The 21,038-nt window shown below is 48.5% G+C and overlaps 9 protein-coding genes across 9 annotated transcripts; 6 read left to right on the top strand and 3 right to left on the bottom strand.

Moving 5' to 3' along the window:
- Nucleotides 1–143: 143 nt before the first annotated feature.
- On the top strand, nucleotides 144–1,643 carry N7489_006840 (SIP1 domain-containing protein; the record flags this gene model as incomplete). The annotated part of the gene is made up of 2 exons (XM_056712590.1): nucleotides 144–367; nucleotides 479–1,643. 2 exons carry the CDS (start codon nucleotides 144–146, stop codon nucleotides 1,641–1,643), a joined length of 1,389 nt encoding a protein of 462 aa, XP_056566305.1.
- Nucleotides 1,644–1,887: 244 nt separating this feature from the next.
- N7489_006839 (Qc-SNARE protein) lies at nucleotides 1,888–3,088 on the top strand (the record flags this gene model as incomplete). Its single annotated transcript, XM_056712589.1, has 2 exons — nucleotides 1,888–2,972; nucleotides 3,037–3,088. The coding sequence occupies 2 exons, from the start codon at nucleotides 1,888–1,890 to the stop codon at nucleotides 3,086–3,088; spliced, it is 1,137 nt and encodes a 378-aa protein (XP_056566304.1).
- A 2,120-nt stretch (nucleotides 3,089–5,208) lies between these two features.
- Nucleotides 5,209–6,586, bottom strand: N7489_006838 (putative integral membrane protein; the record flags this gene model as incomplete). The annotated part of the gene is made up of 6 exons (XM_056712588.1): nucleotides 5,209–5,554; nucleotides 5,614–6,086; nucleotides 6,136–6,203; nucleotides 6,253–6,289; nucleotides 6,345–6,364; nucleotides 6,424–6,586. 6 exons carry the CDS (start codon nucleotides 6,584–6,586, stop codon nucleotides 5,209–5,211), a joined length of 1,107 nt encoding a protein of 368 aa, XP_056566303.1.
- Nucleotides 6,587–7,974: 1,388 nt separating this feature from the next.
- Nucleotides 7,975–9,226, bottom strand: N7489_006837 (uncharacterized protein; the record flags this gene model as incomplete). The annotated part of the gene is made up of 5 exons (XM_056712587.1): nucleotides 7,975–8,108; nucleotides 8,173–8,266; nucleotides 8,321–8,643; nucleotides 8,701–8,856; nucleotides 8,938–9,226. 5 exons carry the CDS (start codon nucleotides 9,224–9,226, stop codon nucleotides 7,975–7,977), a joined length of 996 nt encoding a protein of 331 aa, XP_056566302.1.
- A 602-nt stretch (nucleotides 9,227–9,828) lies between these two features.
- N7489_006836 (putative MFS sugar transporter) lies at nucleotides 9,829–11,829 on the top strand (the record flags this gene model as incomplete). Its single annotated transcript, XM_056712586.1, has 8 exons — nucleotides 9,829–9,900; nucleotides 9,955–10,229; nucleotides 10,280–10,826; nucleotides 10,876–10,963; nucleotides 11,021–11,219; nucleotides 11,278–11,378; nucleotides 11,429–11,527; nucleotides 11,594–11,829. 8 exons carry the CDS (start codon nucleotides 9,829–9,831, stop codon nucleotides 11,827–11,829), a joined length of 1,617 nt encoding a protein of 538 aa, XP_056566301.1.
- A 315-nt stretch (nucleotides 11,830–12,144) lies between these two features.
- N7489_006835 (GNAT family N-acetyltransferase) lies at nucleotides 12,145–13,019 on the top strand (the record flags this gene model as incomplete). The annotated part of the gene is made up of 3 exons (XM_056712585.1): nucleotides 12,145–12,423; nucleotides 12,477–12,821; nucleotides 12,876–13,019. 3 exons carry the CDS (start codon nucleotides 12,145–12,147, stop codon nucleotides 13,017–13,019), a joined length of 768 nt encoding a protein of 255 aa, XP_056566300.1.
- A 506-nt stretch (nucleotides 13,020–13,525) lies between these two features.
- Nucleotides 13,526–15,750, top strand: N7489_006834 (putative C6 transcription factor; the record flags this gene model as incomplete). Its single annotated transcript, XM_056712584.1, has 6 exons — nucleotides 13,526–13,590; nucleotides 13,659–13,727; nucleotides 13,780–14,504; nucleotides 14,562–14,985; nucleotides 15,047–15,329; nucleotides 15,388–15,750. The coding sequence occupies 6 exons, from the start codon at nucleotides 13,526–13,528 to the stop codon at nucleotides 15,748–15,750; spliced, it is 1,929 nt and encodes a 642-aa protein (XP_056566299.1).
- Nucleotides 15,751–15,846: 96 nt separating this feature from the next.
- Nucleotides 15,847–16,299, bottom strand: N7489_006833 (putative RING finger domain protein; the record flags this gene model as incomplete). Its single annotated transcript, XM_056712583.1, has 2 exons — nucleotides 15,847–16,057; nucleotides 16,082–16,299. 2 exons carry the CDS (start codon nucleotides 16,297–16,299, stop codon nucleotides 15,847–15,849), a joined length of 429 nt encoding a protein of 142 aa, XP_056566298.1.
- Nucleotides 16,300–19,142: 2,843 nt separating this feature from the next.
- Nucleotides 19,143–20,963, top strand: N7489_006832 (homeobox domain-containing protein; the record flags this gene model as incomplete). The annotated part of the gene is made up of 3 exons (XM_056712582.1): nucleotides 19,143–19,315; nucleotides 19,384–19,495; nucleotides 19,548–20,963. 3 exons carry the CDS (start codon nucleotides 19,143–19,145, stop codon nucleotides 20,961–20,963), a joined length of 1,701 nt encoding a protein of 566 aa, XP_056566297.1.
- Nucleotides 20,964–21,038: the final 75 nt, after the last annotated feature.

Below are 21,038 nucleotides of genomic sequence, written 5' to 3'. Positions count from 1 at the left end.
ACTTCTTCCATTGTATGATCTCCTACCGTGTCAAGGAAATAGGCGGCGAAGTCCATAGTTATGTGTTGCAAACTCTAAGCTAGCTGGTCTGCAGATTGGCCAAAGCTCCTTCGATTATGCAGGGCTACCACCTTCACCTCACCATGCCCAACAAGAGAAAAGCCACCATGCCGAACCCCTCTTCGAAACGCCCTCGGATATATTATGATGAGGATGACAATGGTGAATCTTCAACGGCGTCTTATGAGCGTCCCCGTCAGGATCCCCTCTATGGCCAGAAGAGCGCATTCCCGGGATTGGATGATGGAGGTGATGAATTGCAGTACGATGATCCGGAGGATGGACTGGAATATTTACGCATGGTTCGGTATGTCTGATTTTGGAACTGAAGAGCCTCTGCTTTCGCCCCAAACGATGCAGAGACTTTCCCAGTTCCGCGCACGTCGACATTCAAGTTGAACTAATTTTTGCTGGGTAGATCGGAAGCAAGCTCACTGCCGGTACTTTTTTCCGCGACTACTCCGACCACAGACCCTTCAAATATGGTATCGAACACGCAGCGCGATCTGAAGCCACTTGGACCAAATAACCCTCCCCTGCCAGCAGGCTTTTACGAGGACGAAGCCTATATCGCTCCTGTGGAGGATCTGAACAAAGGAAAGGCCGCAGATTCCCCTTCGAAGCTCGATGAACTCTATCCCGATGCGCAAAGATCCTACAACAATCTTCTCCGACATCGATTCATCCTCTTACGATCGACCCTACGATGCAGTCCACCCGCTGGTGCTATCGACACTCTCGACAATGACCACCCAATCAGCCTCCCCCGAAGGGCCGCATCTGCGCATAAAACTTGGCGCCGGCTTTTGGTCACAGTCGATCCACACATGGTTCAACTGGCAAGCATGGACATGGAAAGCGTGTTAGAAGTGCTGGAGATACTGGCGCGGTTGATATCTGATGTTGTGCGGGGCGACGATACCCAGCGTGTACGGCGCATTGGAGCATGGGCTTGGGGCTTGTTGGGAAAGTGCCGTGAGGTTGGGCAACTTTCTACCCAGGAGGTAGGGGTTGTTCGCGGTCTGGCCAAACGAGCCGCGAAGATTCTGCGCAAGGTGCAAGAGCTAGAGGACGACGACTATGAGGAGGACGTCGATGACTCTGTGACAGACACACCAAAAGGGGAAGTCAAGCAGAGTAATATCGTTGAGGATGAGAAGGATACCAAGGAAGAAGCTCAGCAGGGCTCTACAGTCCAGAATGAGGAAGCGACGAGGCAGGGAACTCAGCCGGAACCTACAGCTCAAGGCGAAGAAGAGATTAAGGAAGAGGTTCAGCTGGAGCCTACAGTTCGGAGTGAGGAGGAAAGCAAGCCAGAAGAATTGCCGGAGGCTGCGGAAGCACATGGCTCTAGCATGGCTGGTGCATCGCTAGAAGAATCCGACTTGGAGGCTGCCAAGGCGCGTTTGCAAGCTAGGCTACAGAACAATTCCGATTCTGTCGAGACACCTGCTATATCTAATGATATTGACGAAAGCGATTGGTCGATACAGACCCATGCCCTGCTCGACATGATCATTACAGTGGTTGGTGAGTTCTTTGGCCAGCGGGATCTGTTGGAGGAACGAGAGATCTGGGCTTAGATGGATTTGGTTTGCATGTATGAGATACCCATTTGTACTTAGTATTAATTCCGTGTTACAACGTGCCAATGTCTTGTGTTCTGCTTGGTAGTGATCATTCGGCATATCGTGCCTAGTAGCCTGGTCTAAGCTTTCCAAGGTTTGCGTCATGCGGCCCGGGGGACCTCACTTGGGCAGCTCCTCATCTCTTTGTTTTCTCCAACTTTTTGAGAAAAATGATAGTTTCATTTCAATTCTAACCAAAATGGCGCCAACCGTTGAAATAACCATCCCCAATACCACCCTCTCAAACACATCCCCGCCCTACACCGTCTACCACATCACCCTCCGCCTCCCGCTCCGCTCCTTCACGGTCCCCAAACGCTACTCGGACTTCTCAACCTTCCACAGCACCCTCATCTCCCAAACGAATGCCCCTCCACCAGCTCCCTTACCTTCAAAAACCTGGTTTTCAAAAACCGTATCGAATGAACGCTTGCGCGAAGACCGCCGCCGCGGCCTAGAGAACTACCTTCGCGCTATCAACGAGTCCGACGATGGGCGCTGGCGCACCTCGCCCGCGTGGCGTGCGTTCCTCAACCTGCCCACCGCAGTCGCTTCAACGGGCACGGGATCAACAACCACCTCCACCCGACTCCACGCCGCCATCACAGACCCCGCCGCCACAAACGCACCCATCACAGACCCGACGCTATGGCTCGACTACTACCGCGACATGAAAAACCACCTCCATGATGCACGACTACAATTATCTCGCAGAGACCAGGAGACAACTCCACAGAAGCAACACGAGAGCTCTGCACATGCGAAGGGCAGTCTTGTCCGTGCGGGGACAATGATCGCCACTCTGGACGATGGACTGAAGAATCTAGGACGCGGAGATAAGAGTTCCGAGTCACAGGCGTCGTCCAGTCTCGGTGGAGGCGAGATCCGCCGACGAAAAGACCTGCTCATTAACGCGCGCAAGGAAAAGGACGGCCTGGAGGATCTCTTGCATGCTATGGCCACCAAGAGCCGTCTCGATCATACTGTCGCATCCATGCAAGATAAAGGAGCCTTGATCAATGGGAATAGCGCTGGAGATGCGTCTAGTGGGCGTAGAACGCCGGCGCGGACGGGCAGGGTCCTTGGCAAAGAAACTGAGCAGACTCGTGAACTTGACAACGACGGCGTGCTGCAGTTGCAGAGACAGATGATGCAGAGTCAGGATGATAACGTGGATGAGTTGAGGAAGATCATTATTCGGCAGAGGGAACTCGGCACGCAGATCAATGAGGAGCTCGAGGTGCAGAATGATATGCTGAGGTTGGCGGATGAGGAGGCTGATATGTTCGTCCACCCCTTTTTCTCGTTTTTTCCACTTGTTTTGACCATTTGCTAACGAGATGTCTAGATTGAAATCCAAGATGGATATTGGAAGAAAGAGGATCGGAAAGATCTCTTGATCTTGACTGGATATTTTCCGTTCCGCATAGAGCACTCCTTTCAACTATACCTTGAGCGGGTCTTTTCAGCATCATTGAAGCCAATTTATTTGCTAATAGCGTCTTGACATTGTAATGGAATCTTGTTCTACTTTCATGGATATCTTTTTGCCCAGTAATAATGCTATAGGATGGGTAGAAGATGCAGGTTCCAATTCTCAGTTGCGCTTCAGTGCGGGCTCGGTCAAGTCGATCCCTCAATTCCTTCAAGGGGATTTCCTTCCGATCAATCGCGTCGAGCATGACCTTGAGCACTGCTTTATCGCCTCGTCCCATACAAGCCATGAATCCATTGTCATAATCTCTGTCTTGGTATGTCAAACTCTTGAACCGCGGCACGAATCCAATCGTTTCCCTGGGAGAGCGGCGGTCATCTGGGGTATAGCTTGTCTCCGTAACGTGCACACCGCAGTGGTCATGATCTGCGAAGGGATCTGCTCCTCTCTCAAGCAAGAGCCGTACCTCTGCTTGACTAAAAACCCGATACATTTTGGTATTCACAAGCAGGATGACCCTGTACAAGGGAGTTAAGCCATGAAAGCACCGTTCCTCGATACCAACACCGTGGGCTAGCAGCAGATCAATAGTGGCTGTGGCATTAATGCCACCATCAGCGCGATAGGAATATGATGCCATCACCAGCTAAGTTTGGTAAGAGACGGAAGTTTTCCCGGTGTTAACTTCTCATTCAGGTAGCCGCCTGACCGCTCCAGTCATCCCACATTGGACAGTGCGCTCTAATCCGTCTCGCGCCTCGAGTCTCTCGGGGTCAATTGTCAACACCCCCGATCCAAGGGCAGCTCCATCATTTCCTCTCCTCCTGGGAGTGCCTCTTTCATCAATGTCTTGGGGCTCCTCAGCTTGGATCTCCTGTGGTACTTGGTCCTCTTTTTCTCCCCAAAAAATGGAGGCATTTCCTATTCGCCGGATCTGAATCGAATTGAAGAGTTCTTTACTGAGCTTAAAAGCTTCATCGGGGGGTAATTGAAATTACTATAAAAGAGACCCTAGTCAACCTTGGAAGGATTTGATGGATTTCTAAGGCGAGCTCAGATCCCTGACCTTCACACAGCTCGCAGGTTTGCCTTTCTATGAATATACTAGGGTCATTGTTTTGTTCCAGTACCAGACGCATGAGAGTCTCGTGGCTGTTGTCCACTGCCGCGGCGAGCGATCGTCTAAGGTTGTAGCGACAGGAGTGTGTGGAAGCTCCAGCATCTAATCCTCGGCGGATAGTTACTTCGGAGCTATGCTTTGCTGCCCATACAAGCGGGAACCCGTGTGATGAGCGGACGCTATTCTGGTAGAGGATTGGGCTTAGCAACACTTGTAGCCGCTGGCAGCCAAAGAGTTGAGGCACCGTGCTTCCTTGAAGAACTTCCAAGGTTGGCAATTATGTAGATGAGCTCAGCTGGGAGATGTGAAAGAGACATGGGTGGCATTTGGAGTGTAGGTATCTAAGGGAGAGATGAGCAGAAGTATTGATTCTCTAGAAAGTAAATGCAGAGTTCCGTGGCAAACAAATGATATGTCAATTGTTTGATGGTTGGGGGAGGAGGGGTGGAAATATTGACCCTGTGAACATGGCGGTAAATGCCAATAATTAATCCCTGTCTCGAAAAGATCCCCCAGATAGGTGCAATATATATTATCATATCATGTGAAATAACGCCGGGAGAGTAAAAGATCTATTTAAGAGAAACAAGATCAGGAAAGGGCATTTTGGCATTTTCCCGATTAGGCAGGTGCCTATATAACACTATAGAAGGTGGGTACGCCGGCTTTGGGAAGACTATTATGTGTTATGTACTCCGTACTCCGTACTCCGTACTGCAATATCTGATATTGGAACTATACATGAGACAGTTCTAGACCATGGCCGTCAACGGAGCTCGCCAGTATTCTACGGTAGCCTGCATATCCAGGCCAAGCTGGCAGCCCTAATGGTCCCGGCAAGATACGTACATGCATCACAAAGGAAAAGGAATATTTTATTATATACATGAAAGATATCAAGTCTAGCTCCATCTATAGTTGATGTCTGGAGGCTTGTGTTATCATTATTGACATCGTGATTGGTATCATTGGGGCGCCATGGAGGTTGACACATCAACAGACCGGGTCACTCCTATGCCACCAAGTGACAATTTTGCCGAACCTCCTTGCTCACTATTACCGTGGATGGTTGTTTCAATCTTCGGATTTCCCTGTGCATTGTACATGAGTACATCCTCGTCTGAGTCTGCCGCCAAGACACTCATTTGATTCTTGCTTCGACTCGATGCGCCCTGGTTTCGCATTGTGCTCATTTTGTACTCGGACTCGCGGGTTGCTTTGTTACTGGAATATTCGTGGTAGATGCGGACGATGAAAGCTGAGAGGGAAGGCAGACAGGTGCAGATAATGCCAATGGAGACTTCGGCGTTACTAGAAAGGAACACTCGGTTAGAATGTTTAGTCAAAGGGGTAGACTGAGAAGAACGTACCCTAGCATATTGATTCTCATAAAGGCATGAGAAACATCCTTCGACTGTCCGGTAAAGACAATAAGTACCAACCGGATGATACTGGCTGCGACAGCCAGGCCGCCCGCTCCTAAAATAGCCATAACCCGCATCTTTCTCTTAGTGGACATTTGCAGACTCAGAGTCAATGGCAATGGCAAGATGAGGACGATCAGATCACTGACCACACTGACAACAGCATCAGCCATGATGATCGATGCCTGGTCTAAACATGTGCCGTCAATATCCTGGTCCCAGAACTTGGAAATGGGATTGCAGATTCGGATTTTGACGATGACAGCCGGGATGTAGTAGGCCAACATGACTCCCATGAAAATCTTAATGAACATGACGCATTTTCGGAAGGGACTGAATACGCGAGCCATGATCCAGAGGAGGCACAATTTTGTGAGATAAGCTGTTGGTCCATACATGACCATTGTTACGTAGATAGTCTAGAGAGTCAGAAGTTTGGAGTATCTATCGTTCCCATGCTTTGCATACCTTGAAGAAAGGAATCTTGTTCTCATTGGGAACGTCCGACCAGTGTAAACCTCCTCCATAATTACCCACTGTCCTTGCGTTAGATATAGCTTGTGGCTTGGAGGACTCGAGACATACTGAGAATTGCAATAATTGAGTAACAGACGCCGAGAAACTGTTCGAGACATTTTGTTAGCTGGTGTTGCCCTCTTTCCTCGTGGTAGTCCTACCCAGGCAACTGTACATGTCCCTATTGATTCTGTCAGCGTTTGCCTGTTCTGTGTAATTTCATCCAAAAGTTTCACTCACAATCCTCCTTCCCGAATCCGCTGAGTATGAATAACCGAGTATAAACACGAAGACCGAAGAAAAGAGTCATGCCAATGATACATAGTGACTGGCAGGCGTAGTTCCATTTCTGCACACTCCGATCAATGGAGGCATCCCCGGAAGCCCGTTCTAACAACGACATAGAATGCATCACGGGTTCCTGTGAGTCTAGACTTAGTAACGGGGACCAGATATTTCAAGGCAGCCCAGTCTTTTAAACAATAAGATCATGGCCTCTTCAGCCAAGAACCTAGAAAATAGAAGGTTCTGAAAATAGGCTTCCAAAATTCTTGTTTAAAATTTCGAAATGTTATGCTTTTACGAGCTGCATAGTTGAAATCGGGCTATTGATCACCCAGGATCGGCTCCCCTGAAACAGAAGGAAAAAGAAAAAAGAAAAGAAAAGAAAACAGGGCTCTATTATCTGCTCATAAAGAGGACTAAACTGCCGGAGCTAGTTATGCACGAGGTCCGCGAAGAATACTCCGTACTTCGTACAATCCGTTTGACAACAATCCGTTTCTCGGCGGTATTGCTTGCCAACCTTCCTTTTTTTTGCTGTCTTGCTTTGGCACTACGATGTAAGATATCTTTACGTTCTATGTATGTATGGTCCACAATGCGTAGCCCTGGCACGCAGTGGGGAAGTTGAACCCAAAATACATTCGAACTACCTAGGCACCATGCTGTCATTCAATAACACATTGCACATACAGGATCTGCCACTCGCCCTCCATATCGTCCTAGTAATAATATATTTTGAATTGCTAAGATTGAGTCAATTAAACTGTTTATACTCCGTACCAAGAGCTCAATTCAAGCATTCAAGCATATGTATGTATAAAAATGAATGATTATTCTCTGACGATATTCAGGTAATTTCTGGACTTGGAATTGAGTTCGGGAAGTGGATCCGAACGGCGCCATCAACCATGGTTGCACACACGATGATTTCCCGAGCCACTCTTGACCCACGACGGCATATTTTGAAGATGCGGGTTCGTCAACAAAAGCGGAACTTATATATATTGTGGGTCGAATAGTCCGCCTTCTGCAGGAGGATAAGAGTTGTGTAAGTTCTTGGTTTGGCCCCGAAGGAAACCCGAAGTCAAAAATACGAGGCAAATCCACATTTGAGTACCCAGTGTACTCCATAATCTATATTTTATCTCTGCTACGTAATTGCGTTGCATCTCATTATTCACGGGAGATGCTAAGCGATGTTGGAGCGGGTCCTGCATCCTTCGCGCTGGTACGTTCGTCCCGAGCCTTCGGTCCACAGTCTAGAACATAGCGTACCAAGTATTCATGACAGTTGATCGCCCTCGACTTACCCCTTCTTTTGCAACATCGTACCATATTGTACAATTTAGTGGGGCTAGCATGACATCTACACACCTGGAGCGGGGTGGCACCACCAGAATCAACAGCGGATCAATAAGTTTATATACTGGTGTTTCACCAGGTCCTACCAATGACTAGTTATTCCGTATATTGTCTACGTAAGTTGTGCTCCGCAGACAGTCTGACCTAGAAAATAGCCATCACATTCGGAGGCGAGGAAACTCCACCGGGCATGTTCAAAGGCACGGATGCCACGAAAAAGCTCCACCGCTGGAGTTCCTGGCAGGTGCGTGCCAGCGCCTCGAGATCGAATAGTTCCCCTGTCGGTCGTTAGTCAAGATAATGGGTCTGCGGAACTCGGAGGGAATCGTTCCGGCAACTTACCGATCGGCATTCCCCATCCAGCAAGCACATATTCATGAAGGAAAATGTCAGGGGATTGTGGTGGGTAGACCTGTGGGTCTGTCAGTCCATTGCCCTAATCGAGTCGTCTGTCACATGAATTTTGGGGTTTATTTTTCTTATTGCTCACCTCCCAACTAATCGCATCACTAGCGATGGCGGCGAATCCGGTGTCCCACAGCCAGCGGAGGACTTCCGTGGTCGCCTCGACTCCAGCATGCTCTGGGCTGGGGTTATCCGAATAAGCTTGTTTTTCGGCATCTGTCATGGACGTGTCCCACTCCTTGGTCACTCCTACACGGACGAAAAGAATATCACCCTTTTTGAACGTGATATTGTTTTCCTCGGCTATTTCGAGGATGTCGGCAAAACGCACTTGGTGGGTCGAGAAGGTGGTGTATTTAATCCCCTTTTTCTCGGCCCATGTAGCGTAGTCAATCAATACTCCACGTCCTATCGAAATTGCGTGAGACAAAATTAGGGGATTCATGTGAAGGGGACGAGTAGTACCTGCAATACCCTCCCGGGCCCAATGTTGGAGACCAATTCGATCATTTTGGCGATCGTTGATTTCTTCACTGGTTGTTCCACCATAGAACACACGTTCAGTTTGACCGGGCACTGTCTGAGAAAAATGGCGGAGGCCGTCCCACTGGCTACTTTGCTCTGGCAAATAATCAATATATTGTTAAAAAAGGAAAGAAAGAAAGAAACGGAAGGGAGAAAGCAGAATTCCTCTCTACTCACGTGGGTTCATAGTATAGATATCATCGAATGCCACACCTCCCAGAAGGGGCACAATCTGATGGTGACATGGCTGACGGTTGAGATTAGGAAAATCCAGTTTCGTCATCTCCCACCCCATCGTCACGCGTCGACCACATCTGATCTCGCTGGCAGAAGCCGCAGCGACGACTTCGGGTGTAAGAATGGCTAGTTTTCCCAGACCCTCTTCATAGCTACCCGGCTTTCCTAGCCAAACCTGTTTTGGATTCGGGAGCTCGTCAAACGGGGTGTCAAAGGGTGACTGGGCCATCGCTGCTCTGTTATTGTTTCTGCTGGTCGGATTTGTGAGCAAAAAGTATATTGTACAATATTGTAGGGGGCCGGGGTATCGTACTCCGGAGTCTCTTGCTAAATACGAAGTAGAACTTTGTGCGATGAACTAACATGGACCGCAAGGACCTTTTGACGTTCCAACGTTGAGTGGAGATTAATCTGTGGACTCAATAGGTACATTTGTACGGAGTAGCGTCGGACCGGATCCGCACTATAATGACTCCGCTGTACGGAGTAGTAGTATAACATCCTTTGAAAATATACATAAAGCATGTTGGAGTGGAATTATCTTCAACAAATGAATTAGCTTTACTCCGTAACGTGATGGAATTTGTCAGTTTCTGAGTCTGGACTCAAAAGCTGGAAAATTCCTGTGCCGTTGATCGGCACGCCAAGTCGTGTACTTGAGAACTTTATGCAGCTCAGTGGGCCACAGCTCCACAGGATACATCCCTACAAGCCCATCCCCCTACTTGTCGGCTACAAACATGCTGAAATTTCTCTCTTCAAACTGATGCTGGCATCTTTTACGATATACCCTTAATTTATTGTGAGTTGTAAGATCTACAACAGACCATCATGGGTAGGTTCGGGTCTCAGACCAGTTCCTATAACAGGCTGGTTATTGTTTTTGTGGCCATTGGGTCAATGGTGAGCTCGCACATATTTTTACATTGCAGCTATTCACTAAGCTTACACAAACAGACATATGGATATTGCTCCTCGATTATCTCCAGTACAATCGGCCAGCCGGGATGGTATGCCTACTTCGGCCTGCCCGCTGAGGGTGAACCAGGATATGCGAGTACCACTACCCCTGCGATCTCGACAGCAAACGGTGTTTTCAGTGCTGGTGGTGCCGTGGGTACACTTTTTATAATGTGGTCGTGCGATTTCTTTGGCCGAAAGGCAAACATCCAGTTCGGTGCCTTCTTTTCGCTCTTCGGAGGCGCACTTCAGGCCGGCTCTAATTCACTGGCGTATGTCACTTCACCCGCTTTAAAATTGAACTGGAACTAACAACTTTAAGCATGTTCCAAGCTGGCCGCTTCATTTGCGGTCTTGGAATCGGTATCCTTGTAACCGTTTGCCCTATGTATCTTTCCGAGATGTCGAGTGCTCTCCGCCGCGGTTGGCTTGTTGGCCACCATGCCATTTTCCTGGTTTTTGGATATATGCTCTCAGGATGGGTTGGTTATGCTTGCTACTATGCGACAGGCCCTCTGTCTGGGTTTGGCTGGAGATTCCCTCTTGCCTTGCAATGCCTGCCCGCTTTGGTTCTGCTTCTGGGATCTCCCTGGCTCCCGCGTTCACCTCGTTGGTTGATTTCCAAGGGTAAGTTTGACGAGGCGCAGCATGTCCTCGAACGGCTTCGTGAATCACCAGATGACCCGAACAATTTGGTTGCCAAGGAGGAGTTCTTCCAGACTAAAGAGCAAATCAAACTCGAGGCTGAGAGATTGGCTACTTATGGCAGCGTGTGGAAGGCTGTCTTTACAAGGAAAACATACCGAAAGCGAATGGCTATTGGTTTCCTTACCCAGTGGGGCGCTGAATTTGGCGGACCTTTGATCATCGTGAGTGTGGCAACACCTAACTGAAGTCTACCCCACTGACAATAGCTAGAACAACTATGCCGTTCTCCTATACACAAACTTGGGCATGGAGGGCGGTATGCCGCTGCTCTTGAGTGCTGTCTGGCTGACAACAGCTGGTGAGGATAATCAGCCACGATCTACTCCTATCTACCTCATTTGCTAACCTCGCTCAGGTGTGATCTATAACCCTCTAGGCGCCTGGCTCCATGACAAAGTCAACTCCCGGCGTGCCATGTACATTATCGGCTTTGTCGGAATTATCATCTCTACGTCCTGCCTGGCCGCTATGACGTCCGAGTATGCCGGTACGACCAACAAGGTCGGGAATGGATTCGGTATCTTTTTCATCTACCTTTATCTGGCCTTCCAGGGGTGAGTTAAGCTTTCGCATGACAAGACCACTGAATAACTTAGGCTGATATTCCTCCAGTACTTTCTGCGACACCACTATGTACCTCTATGTTTCGGAGATCTTCCCGACTGAAATCCGTCCAATTGGCATGGGCTTTTCCCTCTTCGGCCAATTCGCTTGTAAGTTGTCCGTTACAATTTCGCCTCCAAATTCCAACTGACATACCTAGCCACCCTCATCCTCCTGCAAACTGCCCCCATGGGCTTCGGCAACGTTGGTTGGAAATACTATCTTGTCATCATTTGCTGGTCTGCATTCTTCATTCCGGGTACGTTTTCTTCCTTGTCACATCAAGATTGACCTGTCATTAAATTTCCGCTAACAAAATTCGTAGTCATCTACTTGTTCTTCCCCGAAACCGCTGGTCTCACCCTAGAGGAAATTGCCCAGAACTTCGGCGAGGAGGTTGCCGTTAACCTCACCGGCGCCACAGACGAGGAAAAAGCTCGGCTCGACCAACAGCTAGCCACAGGTGGGAACCTTCAGTCATCTGTGAGCTCAGAGCTAGAGAACGGAACCAAGCGGTCGTCAACAAACGAGGCTGAGCAAAATGTGCCGAAAGCAGGATAAAACAATCTTTAGGTATATTTACCTCTTGAGCAGAGAGTGGCCTGTCGGTGATGAATAAATTCCGGCTTAATGATTTTAAGGTTGGGGCCATGAGTGACGCATGTCTTATATTGAAACAGGGGGGAAATACCCTGCGCTGCATGAATTGTTGACCGGGAGGATTGGGATTGGTTATGTTGTAGATTTTAGATTCCGTTACCTAGGTAATCCATAATAACTTCGGCTTATAAATCATCAGGAAGATCCTCGGGTTTTTAGAGATTGAAACTCTCAAACTCTTATACTTACAATACTCAATTGTGTCTTCGAATCACAATGGGCCCAAGTTCGAAAGTGACTTTGTTTCCCTGGGATCCCAACTCCGACCTTCATCTGAAACGTCTCGTGTCGCAGCGAGTCGAATGCAGTTGGCACCAGGAAGAGGTCGAACCAAAATGGAAGAAGCAACAGCTCAAGGGCGAGAAGTGCATATATTGGATTGTGAGCCCCGTCGAATCTTACTCCGTTATATTCAACACAACCCACGAGTTGAATATGCTTACATTTTGTGAAAAGGTCATGCCATTAGATGAGTCACAAGCGATATCGCCAAAAGTAAAGACAACAGTGCATAAGGAATACATATGTAGCTAACATATAATTACTAGGAAGACGAAATGCTTCAAGACACAGCCACAACAATTAATGCTGTCCCACGCCAGCCGACAAAAGAAAGCTTCATCCCGATTGGTCACATTTCACTAGATTCCAAGAATCCTGATGCAGAGCACATTGAGCTCCACCTGCCAGCCGAGAACGTCTTTTGGATAAAGTCATTCTACGTCAGACAGTCCATCCAGGGCCAAGGAATTGGGCGAGCTGCAATGGATGAGGTCGAGGCCATGGCAGTCCGGGAGCCACTACTAGCCAAGACATTGATGCTAGACACGGTCCAAAAAGATGATCAGAAGAGAGAAGAATTTGCGAATGCAACATATGGTGGTGTTCCAAAGGTAAGTCTGATTGTACAGTTTGATGTCCTCAGTCAAGTAACTCATCGTTTCCAGAGCACGAACGAGGAATGGTATGCTCGTCGAGGTTACCGATTGATCAAGACTGTGCAGAACTATTATCACGTCGGGGATAAAAATGGCAAGGTTTGGGATACAAAGACGGTTTTTATGAGAAAGGATATTGCCGGAGGTCAGTAAAGGTAGTATATATCGTGTCAAGAAGGGTCCTACTGCTTGATATAAATAAATTTGTTGACTATAGAAACAACGTTCTGTATAGCACGTATTGAGATCAAAAATAGTATATGAAAAATACTATGAATAAGAATTCCAATTGTATACTGCAGCGAGTAAATGAATGTTTTATCTGTCTTCTTCATACATAGAAAGAAGTATCTACATATTGCGCCTTTTCTAACACACCACCTATCGCCCCAGTAAAATACATAGACAGTAATAGGTAAATATATATCTCCAAGTTTCGACAGCTGTCCAATCTATGTACTGACTGTCTTGTTCTCTCATCCTTCGGATTTCCTAGAAATAGCACGCTAAACCTAATTTGGATGAGGCAAACTGCCAACCATCGCGGGTATCAATTTTCCCGAGGTCCCTTCCTCTCATTGATCATACGCCTCTATGCCTTGGTTCTCGAGCCATGAGAAACGACGATCGGCGTTCTGCATCGCCGGCAACGCGCAAAAATGGCACTCTACAGTCGTGTGAACCGTGTCGAAGATCCAAACAGCGATGTGACCATGACCGGCCGGTCTGTCGCCGATGCACCGCAAAAAGAATCAGCGATAAATGTTTTTATCATCCGGCTCCGATGACTAGGCGGAGACCTTCTGATTCAGTCAATCCCGCGATAGTTTCTAGTCGCCTGACCGGTCGATCAACCTCGAAGTAAGCATCTCCTGCAACCTATGATAGGGCCCGTACTAATATGTAGAAACAGTGCTTCTAGCTTGAGCTCAGGTTTACTGGGGAATGGCTGCTTATTCGCGCCATTGGAACCACCCTCTGCTCTCCCTGGATATCTGGGCTCAACAAGCTACTCTGCGGTTTTAACTGAGCATCGCAGTGAGATTTCGTTCGAGGCTGAAGAGAGCACAGATTCCTCTGCGGGGTTCGTAGTGGAACCCGATCGACTCCAATCTGGGATTGATGTGCTTCGGTTTTTGTACAATTTCACTGTGTATGATATGCTGATTGCACGATACTACGTTCGGACATTGAACGTCATCGTGCCCAAAATCGTAATGGACGAACTTCTGCGTTCGGTGCGCCAAATCTTCGCCGGCTTCTCCGGTGATCCAACGGCACAACTTCAAGAGTTGGCGAATCAGACATTTCAAAATACCTCCCGGCCCATGCGGACTCACAAGTCTATGTCGGTTGAGGAGTACTGTTCCTCTTTCATCGGTCGCAACCTCCGGTGGGAGGCCCTTGGGTCTATTTTCGCTCTTTGTGGGATGCAATTGGTCATTACGCCAGACAACGACCCTGACGTTATGCAGGGCTCGGATGACCCTCGAACAAAAGACCAGTTACTAGAGCAAGTAACTGTGATAAGTACAGTATGCCTCGGTCTCTGTGATCAGGCATCGTCGGCAAATGAATTATTGGCAATGTTACAGTATAATGATACTATGTTGCGAACACAACAATATGGTGATTCCAGTAAGACTTTCCCTTTCTGTATGATCTCATCCTATCGATTTACTGACCGCCTGTCAGGCTATCAAGCATGGCGTCGATTGGGTGACCTGGTATCCACGATTTATGCAGCTGGACTACACTTAGAGACTAATGGCGCTGAGAATTGCCCATTTTTCCTTCGCCAGTGGCGGAGGCGCTGTTTTATTGGTGCCTTCTACATGGATAAAATGATAGCAACATTTGTTGGACGACCGCCACTGATGAACGGTCGATTCTGCACACTCGCTGCTCCCTTGGACCTGAGCGACGAAGTTCTGGTTGCAGGTGGAGATGTTCTCAGCAAGGCCATTTCGGAGCTAGACAGCGCCGGATGGAATAGCGAAGGGAAGTTACACCCGGTAACCTCACCTCGCCTACGCTACCATCTGGCTATCATCCGGGAAGAGACTCTTGAGGTAGTACTGGGGACTCGCGAGCAACACAATCTAATCCAGAAGTCCGAGTAAGTATCTCTTCCCGCCCGATTCACATGTTTTCTTAGTGCTGACACGATATTATAACAGAGAGATCCAAGCGAAATCACGCGCCATATGGCAATCAGCTCCGGACCAGCTTCGGTATGACCGGCGATCGAATCCTCATTTGAATGATGGGTGCTTTACCATTGTCTATTTCTATTTGGACTATCTATACACTTGCTTTTTGCTTTATCGAGCAGTCTCCAAGCACGCGAACACCGGACAAGCGGAACTTTGCGACATATCTCGTCGGGTGCTAGCCATTGTCATTCAGGTTAATTCATTCAGAACTCCGATGGTCGATCTAGACCGGCACTTTTCTTGGATCGTATGTCGTCGCGGTTGCCATTCATGAGTGGAAGAGATATATGTACTAATAAATGCAGGTCCTGACGTACGGTGTGCCTTCCGCCAGCGTCCTTCTCCTTGAACTCCTGCGCCAATCACATGAGCCCGCTCCACACGCAGTTCCTCTCCCGCGCGCTGAGCTGATCCGCAACCTCAGCGTGTTTATTTCTTTCCTATCGTGGGTTGCAGGCCCCGGCCACGGCAACCACCACACCTGCAAAGAAGCCGAGAAAAAACTGTCTCGCATCCTTGACCAGTTACTCGATCCAGAACCTGTGCAGCAGCATGTGGTGGACGATGTTACAACAGGCCTCGACAACTTCCTGAATTGGTCGAACTACAATACGATCTGGGACTTCAACACCGATTATATGCCTCTTACCGAGGGTTTTGCGGCTTAAAATCATCATATTATCGTGAATATCATGCAGGGCTAAAAGATCCATTCATCATGTCGTTATTGAATTACTCCCCTCCAATCGCTGGCTGGTATCTGGTCATACCATCCACAGATAATCGTTGCGGGGAGGTGTCTCGGCCACATAATATGCCCGATGACACAGCGGGCAATTGAAGTGGTCCCCCAAGAACCACTTCTCCAAGCATTCCCGGTGGAAAACGTGCAAGCACCGCAGTTCGCGAATCTCCTGCGTGCGGTCTACTTGCCCAAAACAAACGGCGCTGAGCAGAAGGTCAGCTACTGCACTGCTGGGCAAAGCAAGATAAACCTACCAAACGAACTGTCCATCCACGGCCTCAGATAGTCCAAGATTCCCCTTTGTGGCCGTCCACCACTTCTCGAGCGTGCAAGTTGGCGAGACCTTATCCAACTTGCGCAACCGCTCACTGGAGTTTTTCTTTGATCCCAGAAATGACCGCCTGTCCCGACGGTTGACGAGTATTGTCAGACTGGATGGTACAGTTAGAATGAGATGATCCGGGTCTGGCATGATCTATGTAATATGTAACACTGACGGAGGGAATGTATCGGTGCGAATGGGGATGGAGGAGACACAAGAGATAACATTCCATAAGATGCAAATAATTTCCCATCTCACTCACATCAAACTAAGCACGATGAGTAGCACTACCCCAAGTCCGATGCCTAAGACGATCGCCATATGGTTTTTCTTCAGTTTCGTGTCTTCAGCCATCTCTCCGAGTCGGGGATTCTTTGTTGCACGAGTGGTCGAAGTCGCGTCGATGAGATGGGGTGTGATGGGTGACCAAGGTCGAAAGCGAAAATAAAAGACCGGACTCAAAAGGCTTTGGTCCCAAAGTGCCAGTGATCACAAGCTAAATGTGGGTGTCACAGCCCTGCCCGGTCGGCGTGCCGGTTCAATAACAGACTAGATATTTCCAAAGAAAAAAAATAAACAAAAGAAAGGAAAGAAAGAGTCGAGATACCAGCCAGAATCTGAAGTCCAGAGGTAGAGTAGTAGTAGTAGACGTAGAATGAGGATGTCACCAAAGAGATAAGAATTGTAAATGTTGGAGACAATATCAATCTGGGGGATATGATCTCCATGTCCAAGCGTCAAAGCGAGGAAGAGACGTGGATCAACCATGGATCGTATGAGCGATGATTTCCAAGGTTTTCCCTTTGATTTGACTGATTTGTCCCATTTGGCTTTATTGGTCTTATTTAGGTATTGAGCAACTCCCTATATTGGACCTATCAACACTCTGAAGATGGAAGGGATACGCGGAATGTTGTCCTTTTGTTGATCATGGGGTTTACATAGATACTATATTGTACTTGAAACACTTGAAACATAGGTAGATGCCTTTTTCTATTACCCCATACTTGCCTGGTATTTGTCGATTTGGTATTTCTCTCCACCTTGGTTCAATATGGGGATATGTGCAGATTATATGCGAGATGACCCTTTTAAACTCGGCCAAGACTTCTCTCTCCACTCCCCTACTTTATCATTGCAAGGGTTGTATGTTTCATGGAGGCATTCTTCGAACATTCTAACTGGCACCATTGACTCTTTTCTGGTATTCTGGACTCCTACTTTATCTTACCTCAGGACTATTAGGGTTTAGATCTAAATCTAATTGGAATCGTGGATGGTACCAAACAGCTACTCCATACTAGATGAATACTACTTCGTATGAGCAGGCAGAATGCAAGGGCAATACAGATCTGCCACATATGTAGATATGCATTGATATACAACTGTAGCAAGTATCGGTCACATGTACTCCGTAGATCTCTTGGGATATGGTTGCGATGATATATGGTACAAAATAGGCATGCTGAAGATATTTGGGGACAGGAAAATACCTTGCATGGTCGGACACTGGCTATGTAAAATATCTGCTATCTGCTTACACGGTAGGCCTCTATCAAAACAAATGAAGCTTACCAGAATCATTGGTCAGCGTATAATGTACTCAATAGTAGGGCTACATCTTCTACATTCGTTGAAGATACGCTCTTTCTTGTCTAGTAGTTGAATCCCCAGTTGATATCATGCATATGTGTTGTCAATCCCTCCTGTGGCTTGGTCAGCGTGCGTCTACCGAAGCGCAGATCATACTCTCGGTTTCTTAGTGCACACTCGACTTGGTAGACTGGGACGGACATGGACACTAAACCGATGACATAGTAAAAATGCAGCCCACTGTGATCATTCAAGGACTCTGAGCAACGGTTAGGATCGTACGTCGATCAAATATAGGAATGCTCCTAATTGGGTGGCGAACGGTCTATAGTTAGTCAATCCTGTACAACATTGGAAGCTGTCGAAGGCGTCAGCGTTTCTCTTCTGATACTCAAGGAATTTGAACCGCCTACAAAACAAGTTCAATAATAAATTTGTGAGGTTGAATGTAGCTAGCTCTAGAGGTATATATAAGAAAGACCCGACCTATGGGACTGCCGCTGCCCAAACTTGACCCGAAGGTTTGCCCAAAAGGGTCAAAGGGGGTGGAATAGTTACCCTCAGATCCGAACCCGAACATTCCAGTCTGCGACCACTGCCCGGCTATTGGGCTATTAACTGTCACATTTGGAGCTCTTTGCTTCTCTGAGATGGGGTTGCTACTTCACCGGTGACCCACTGCACACTAGAGGTGTTACAATTGGGGTCAAGTCATAGATCTCCTTTCATCATCTGAGGACACAAGAGAGAGACACCTGAAGGATCCTTTTTTTCTTTAACAGATTAACATTCCTTGCAAAAACCATCGGAGAGATCACATTCCACCACGTGCAAGTCTTCCTCGTGGGGTCACGTGAGGGCGCGTTACCACGCGTTGCTGTAGATCAGACGAAATAAGGCAATCAAGGCAAATGGTATGGTTCAACCTTCTATGGTTTGGTCGTAGCTGGGGGATTTCAAATATGCCTGTATCGAACGCGAAGACACGCTTCGCGCTTTACGCAGATAGTTGTATAGACTACTGCAACCTCATACCGAGTGTGGGCCCCAACCTCTGCCAGCCTAACGCGTCAATGTAGACAAAATGTAAAACTAGTATTTTGGGATTCGAGTACATATGTAGATAGATAATTTAGAGGTTAGAAAGGATCAAAATCAAATCAGATTAAAGAAAGACTCCAAGTACCAAGTACCTCGGGGGAGCACTTTGTTACTAGCGCGGGCCACGTTCTTTCTACTCCGCGTCCACACCGCGACGCGATTTGATACCGTCTTCTGCATGCCAGCCTCACGGCTTTCCAATCCTCTGTCTCTTGTCTTTCTTTTCTTCATCTTGGTGATCTGGTGTTCTTGTGTCTTTCTCTTTATTCTCCCAGCCCCTCCATGCTCTCTTAGGTATCATGTCTGATCCGGAGCCTTCGGTGGCGATCTCATCCTCGCCCTCTCTCCCGGCCACCGACTCCAATCCTCTTAATTACGCTTTCCTCGTTCATTCGCAAAAGACCCTCACACAGAACCTCCCTCCTCGTGTCGACAATAAACTGTTAGCCCGCCAGAAGCGACGCCGAACGAGGTATGCTATTATAGTTGTGGCCCCATACTATGAACGCGTCAATTAACCCGATATGAACTATTTTGCAGTCCGGAGGACCACGCAGTCCTCGAATCCGAATACCAGCAAAACCCCAAACCAGACAAAGCTGCCCGCACGAGTATCGTGAACCGCGTCTCACTCGGTGAGAAAGAGGTCCAAGTATGCGATGCCAAGAGTTCACGCACAAAAACTACTTCTAACTGGCTTGCAGATTTGGTTCCAAAATCGCCGCCAGAACGATCGTCGGAAATCCAAACCCCTCCAGCCTCACGAATTACTCGCCCCGCGGTCGGGCATGCTCGATTCATCAGGTCAGCCTTCGAGTGATGATAACGCGTCGACGGAGCCGGGGTCTTCAAGTGGGGCAGAGCAGTTTGACATCCACAACCACCGCGAGGAGATGGCATCGAAACCATGGCACGGGGGACTGTTGCAATTTTCAGATGATTCGGATCCAGTGACTGAAGATAAAGATGAACATGAGCTGCCCCAGAGCACTCAAACAAGCGTGGCAACAGAGGCTGCTGGGGAAACTCCGCCCACCACACAGGAAGAGTTTTCCCAAATGTCGAATGGCCACTCAGAAGACTCTCTCCTGCAGGTACCAAAGAGGAAACGTTCAGTGTCGGATATCCGGGGCGAGGGAGAATATGAGAAGCAGGCAGCAACCACACAAAACATACAGGTCACGCCTACGAAGTCACCCCCGTCGCTGCGTTTGTCGATGTCGTTTGATGGAAAGGCTTTGGTACGAAAGGAGGGCGAGCTAACGCCGTCTCCGCCGAAAGGCCGCAACGCCTTACGAATCGCGATGTCATCGGACGGAAAAGCGGTAATCCGCGGGGAGAACGAACCATCGCCGTCCAAGAACCGCGTGGCGATGTTCTCAGTTCGCCGGACAAAGATGTCAAGCTTGCGGCGTAGCAGCAGCGCCGTCTTCCCAGCTACGCCGCGGGCAGGTGTGGCCGAGAAAGATAGGGCCTTCGGTCGCTCTCGTGATCCCCGTAACTGGGAATCATTCTGTGACACAGACGCAAGAAGTGCCCTATCAACACCAACCAGTGGACCGAACGGTTCCCCCGGTCTCTTCCAATCTCGCAGCCAGCGCTCGTTACCACGGAGTGCCTCAGGGCGGCACAGCCTCGCTGTCCACGGCGACCCGAACACGCCAATTTCTCAGTCCATGGGAGAGAAGAGGCGGAAGCTCGCGCGCGCTGTTTCATCTCTAGGACGACTGGAGACAGGCCGAAACAAGGCGAACATGAACCCATCCAAGCTGTCCAAACCTCTATTTTCCAAGTCCGGCAAGCTGGATCTGGAGCAAGACCCCGGCGACTCTGACAAGGAGAACTGGGTTCCAGGCACGCGGTCAACAAATATTCGTCGTCGCAACACCTCACACATCCCACGGCCAGTCCTCCGCGACGCTAACCGTAATCGCGGTCTCGGCATCTCTACCAACAGCAAACGAAACCGACCACTTCAGGCCGGCTCACAGGGCAAAGCCCCGCCAGAGCTCAGTGCTGAAGTCTCAGCTTTCATGGCTGGTGGCTCTGGGGATACCCAAGAAGATGACTTGGACTGTGTGCAGGGTCTCCTGTCGTTGAGCCAGGGGGCCTGGCGATAAGGAAGGGGGGTACATGATTGATACATTGACATTCCAAAGCGCCATTGCCTGTCATCTTTGCATGAGATTGTTTTT

This window comes from Penicillium chrysogenum, assembly GCF_028827035.1.
Source record: "Penicillium chrysogenum strain IBT 35668 chromosome Unknown utg000004l_segment0_segment0, whole genome shotgun sequence".
Lineage (NCBI taxonomy): Eukaryota > Fungi > Ascomycota > Eurotiomycetes > Eurotiales > Aspergillaceae > Penicillium > Penicillium chrysogenum.
This window is presented reverse-complemented; position numbering and strand designations above follow the sequence as displayed.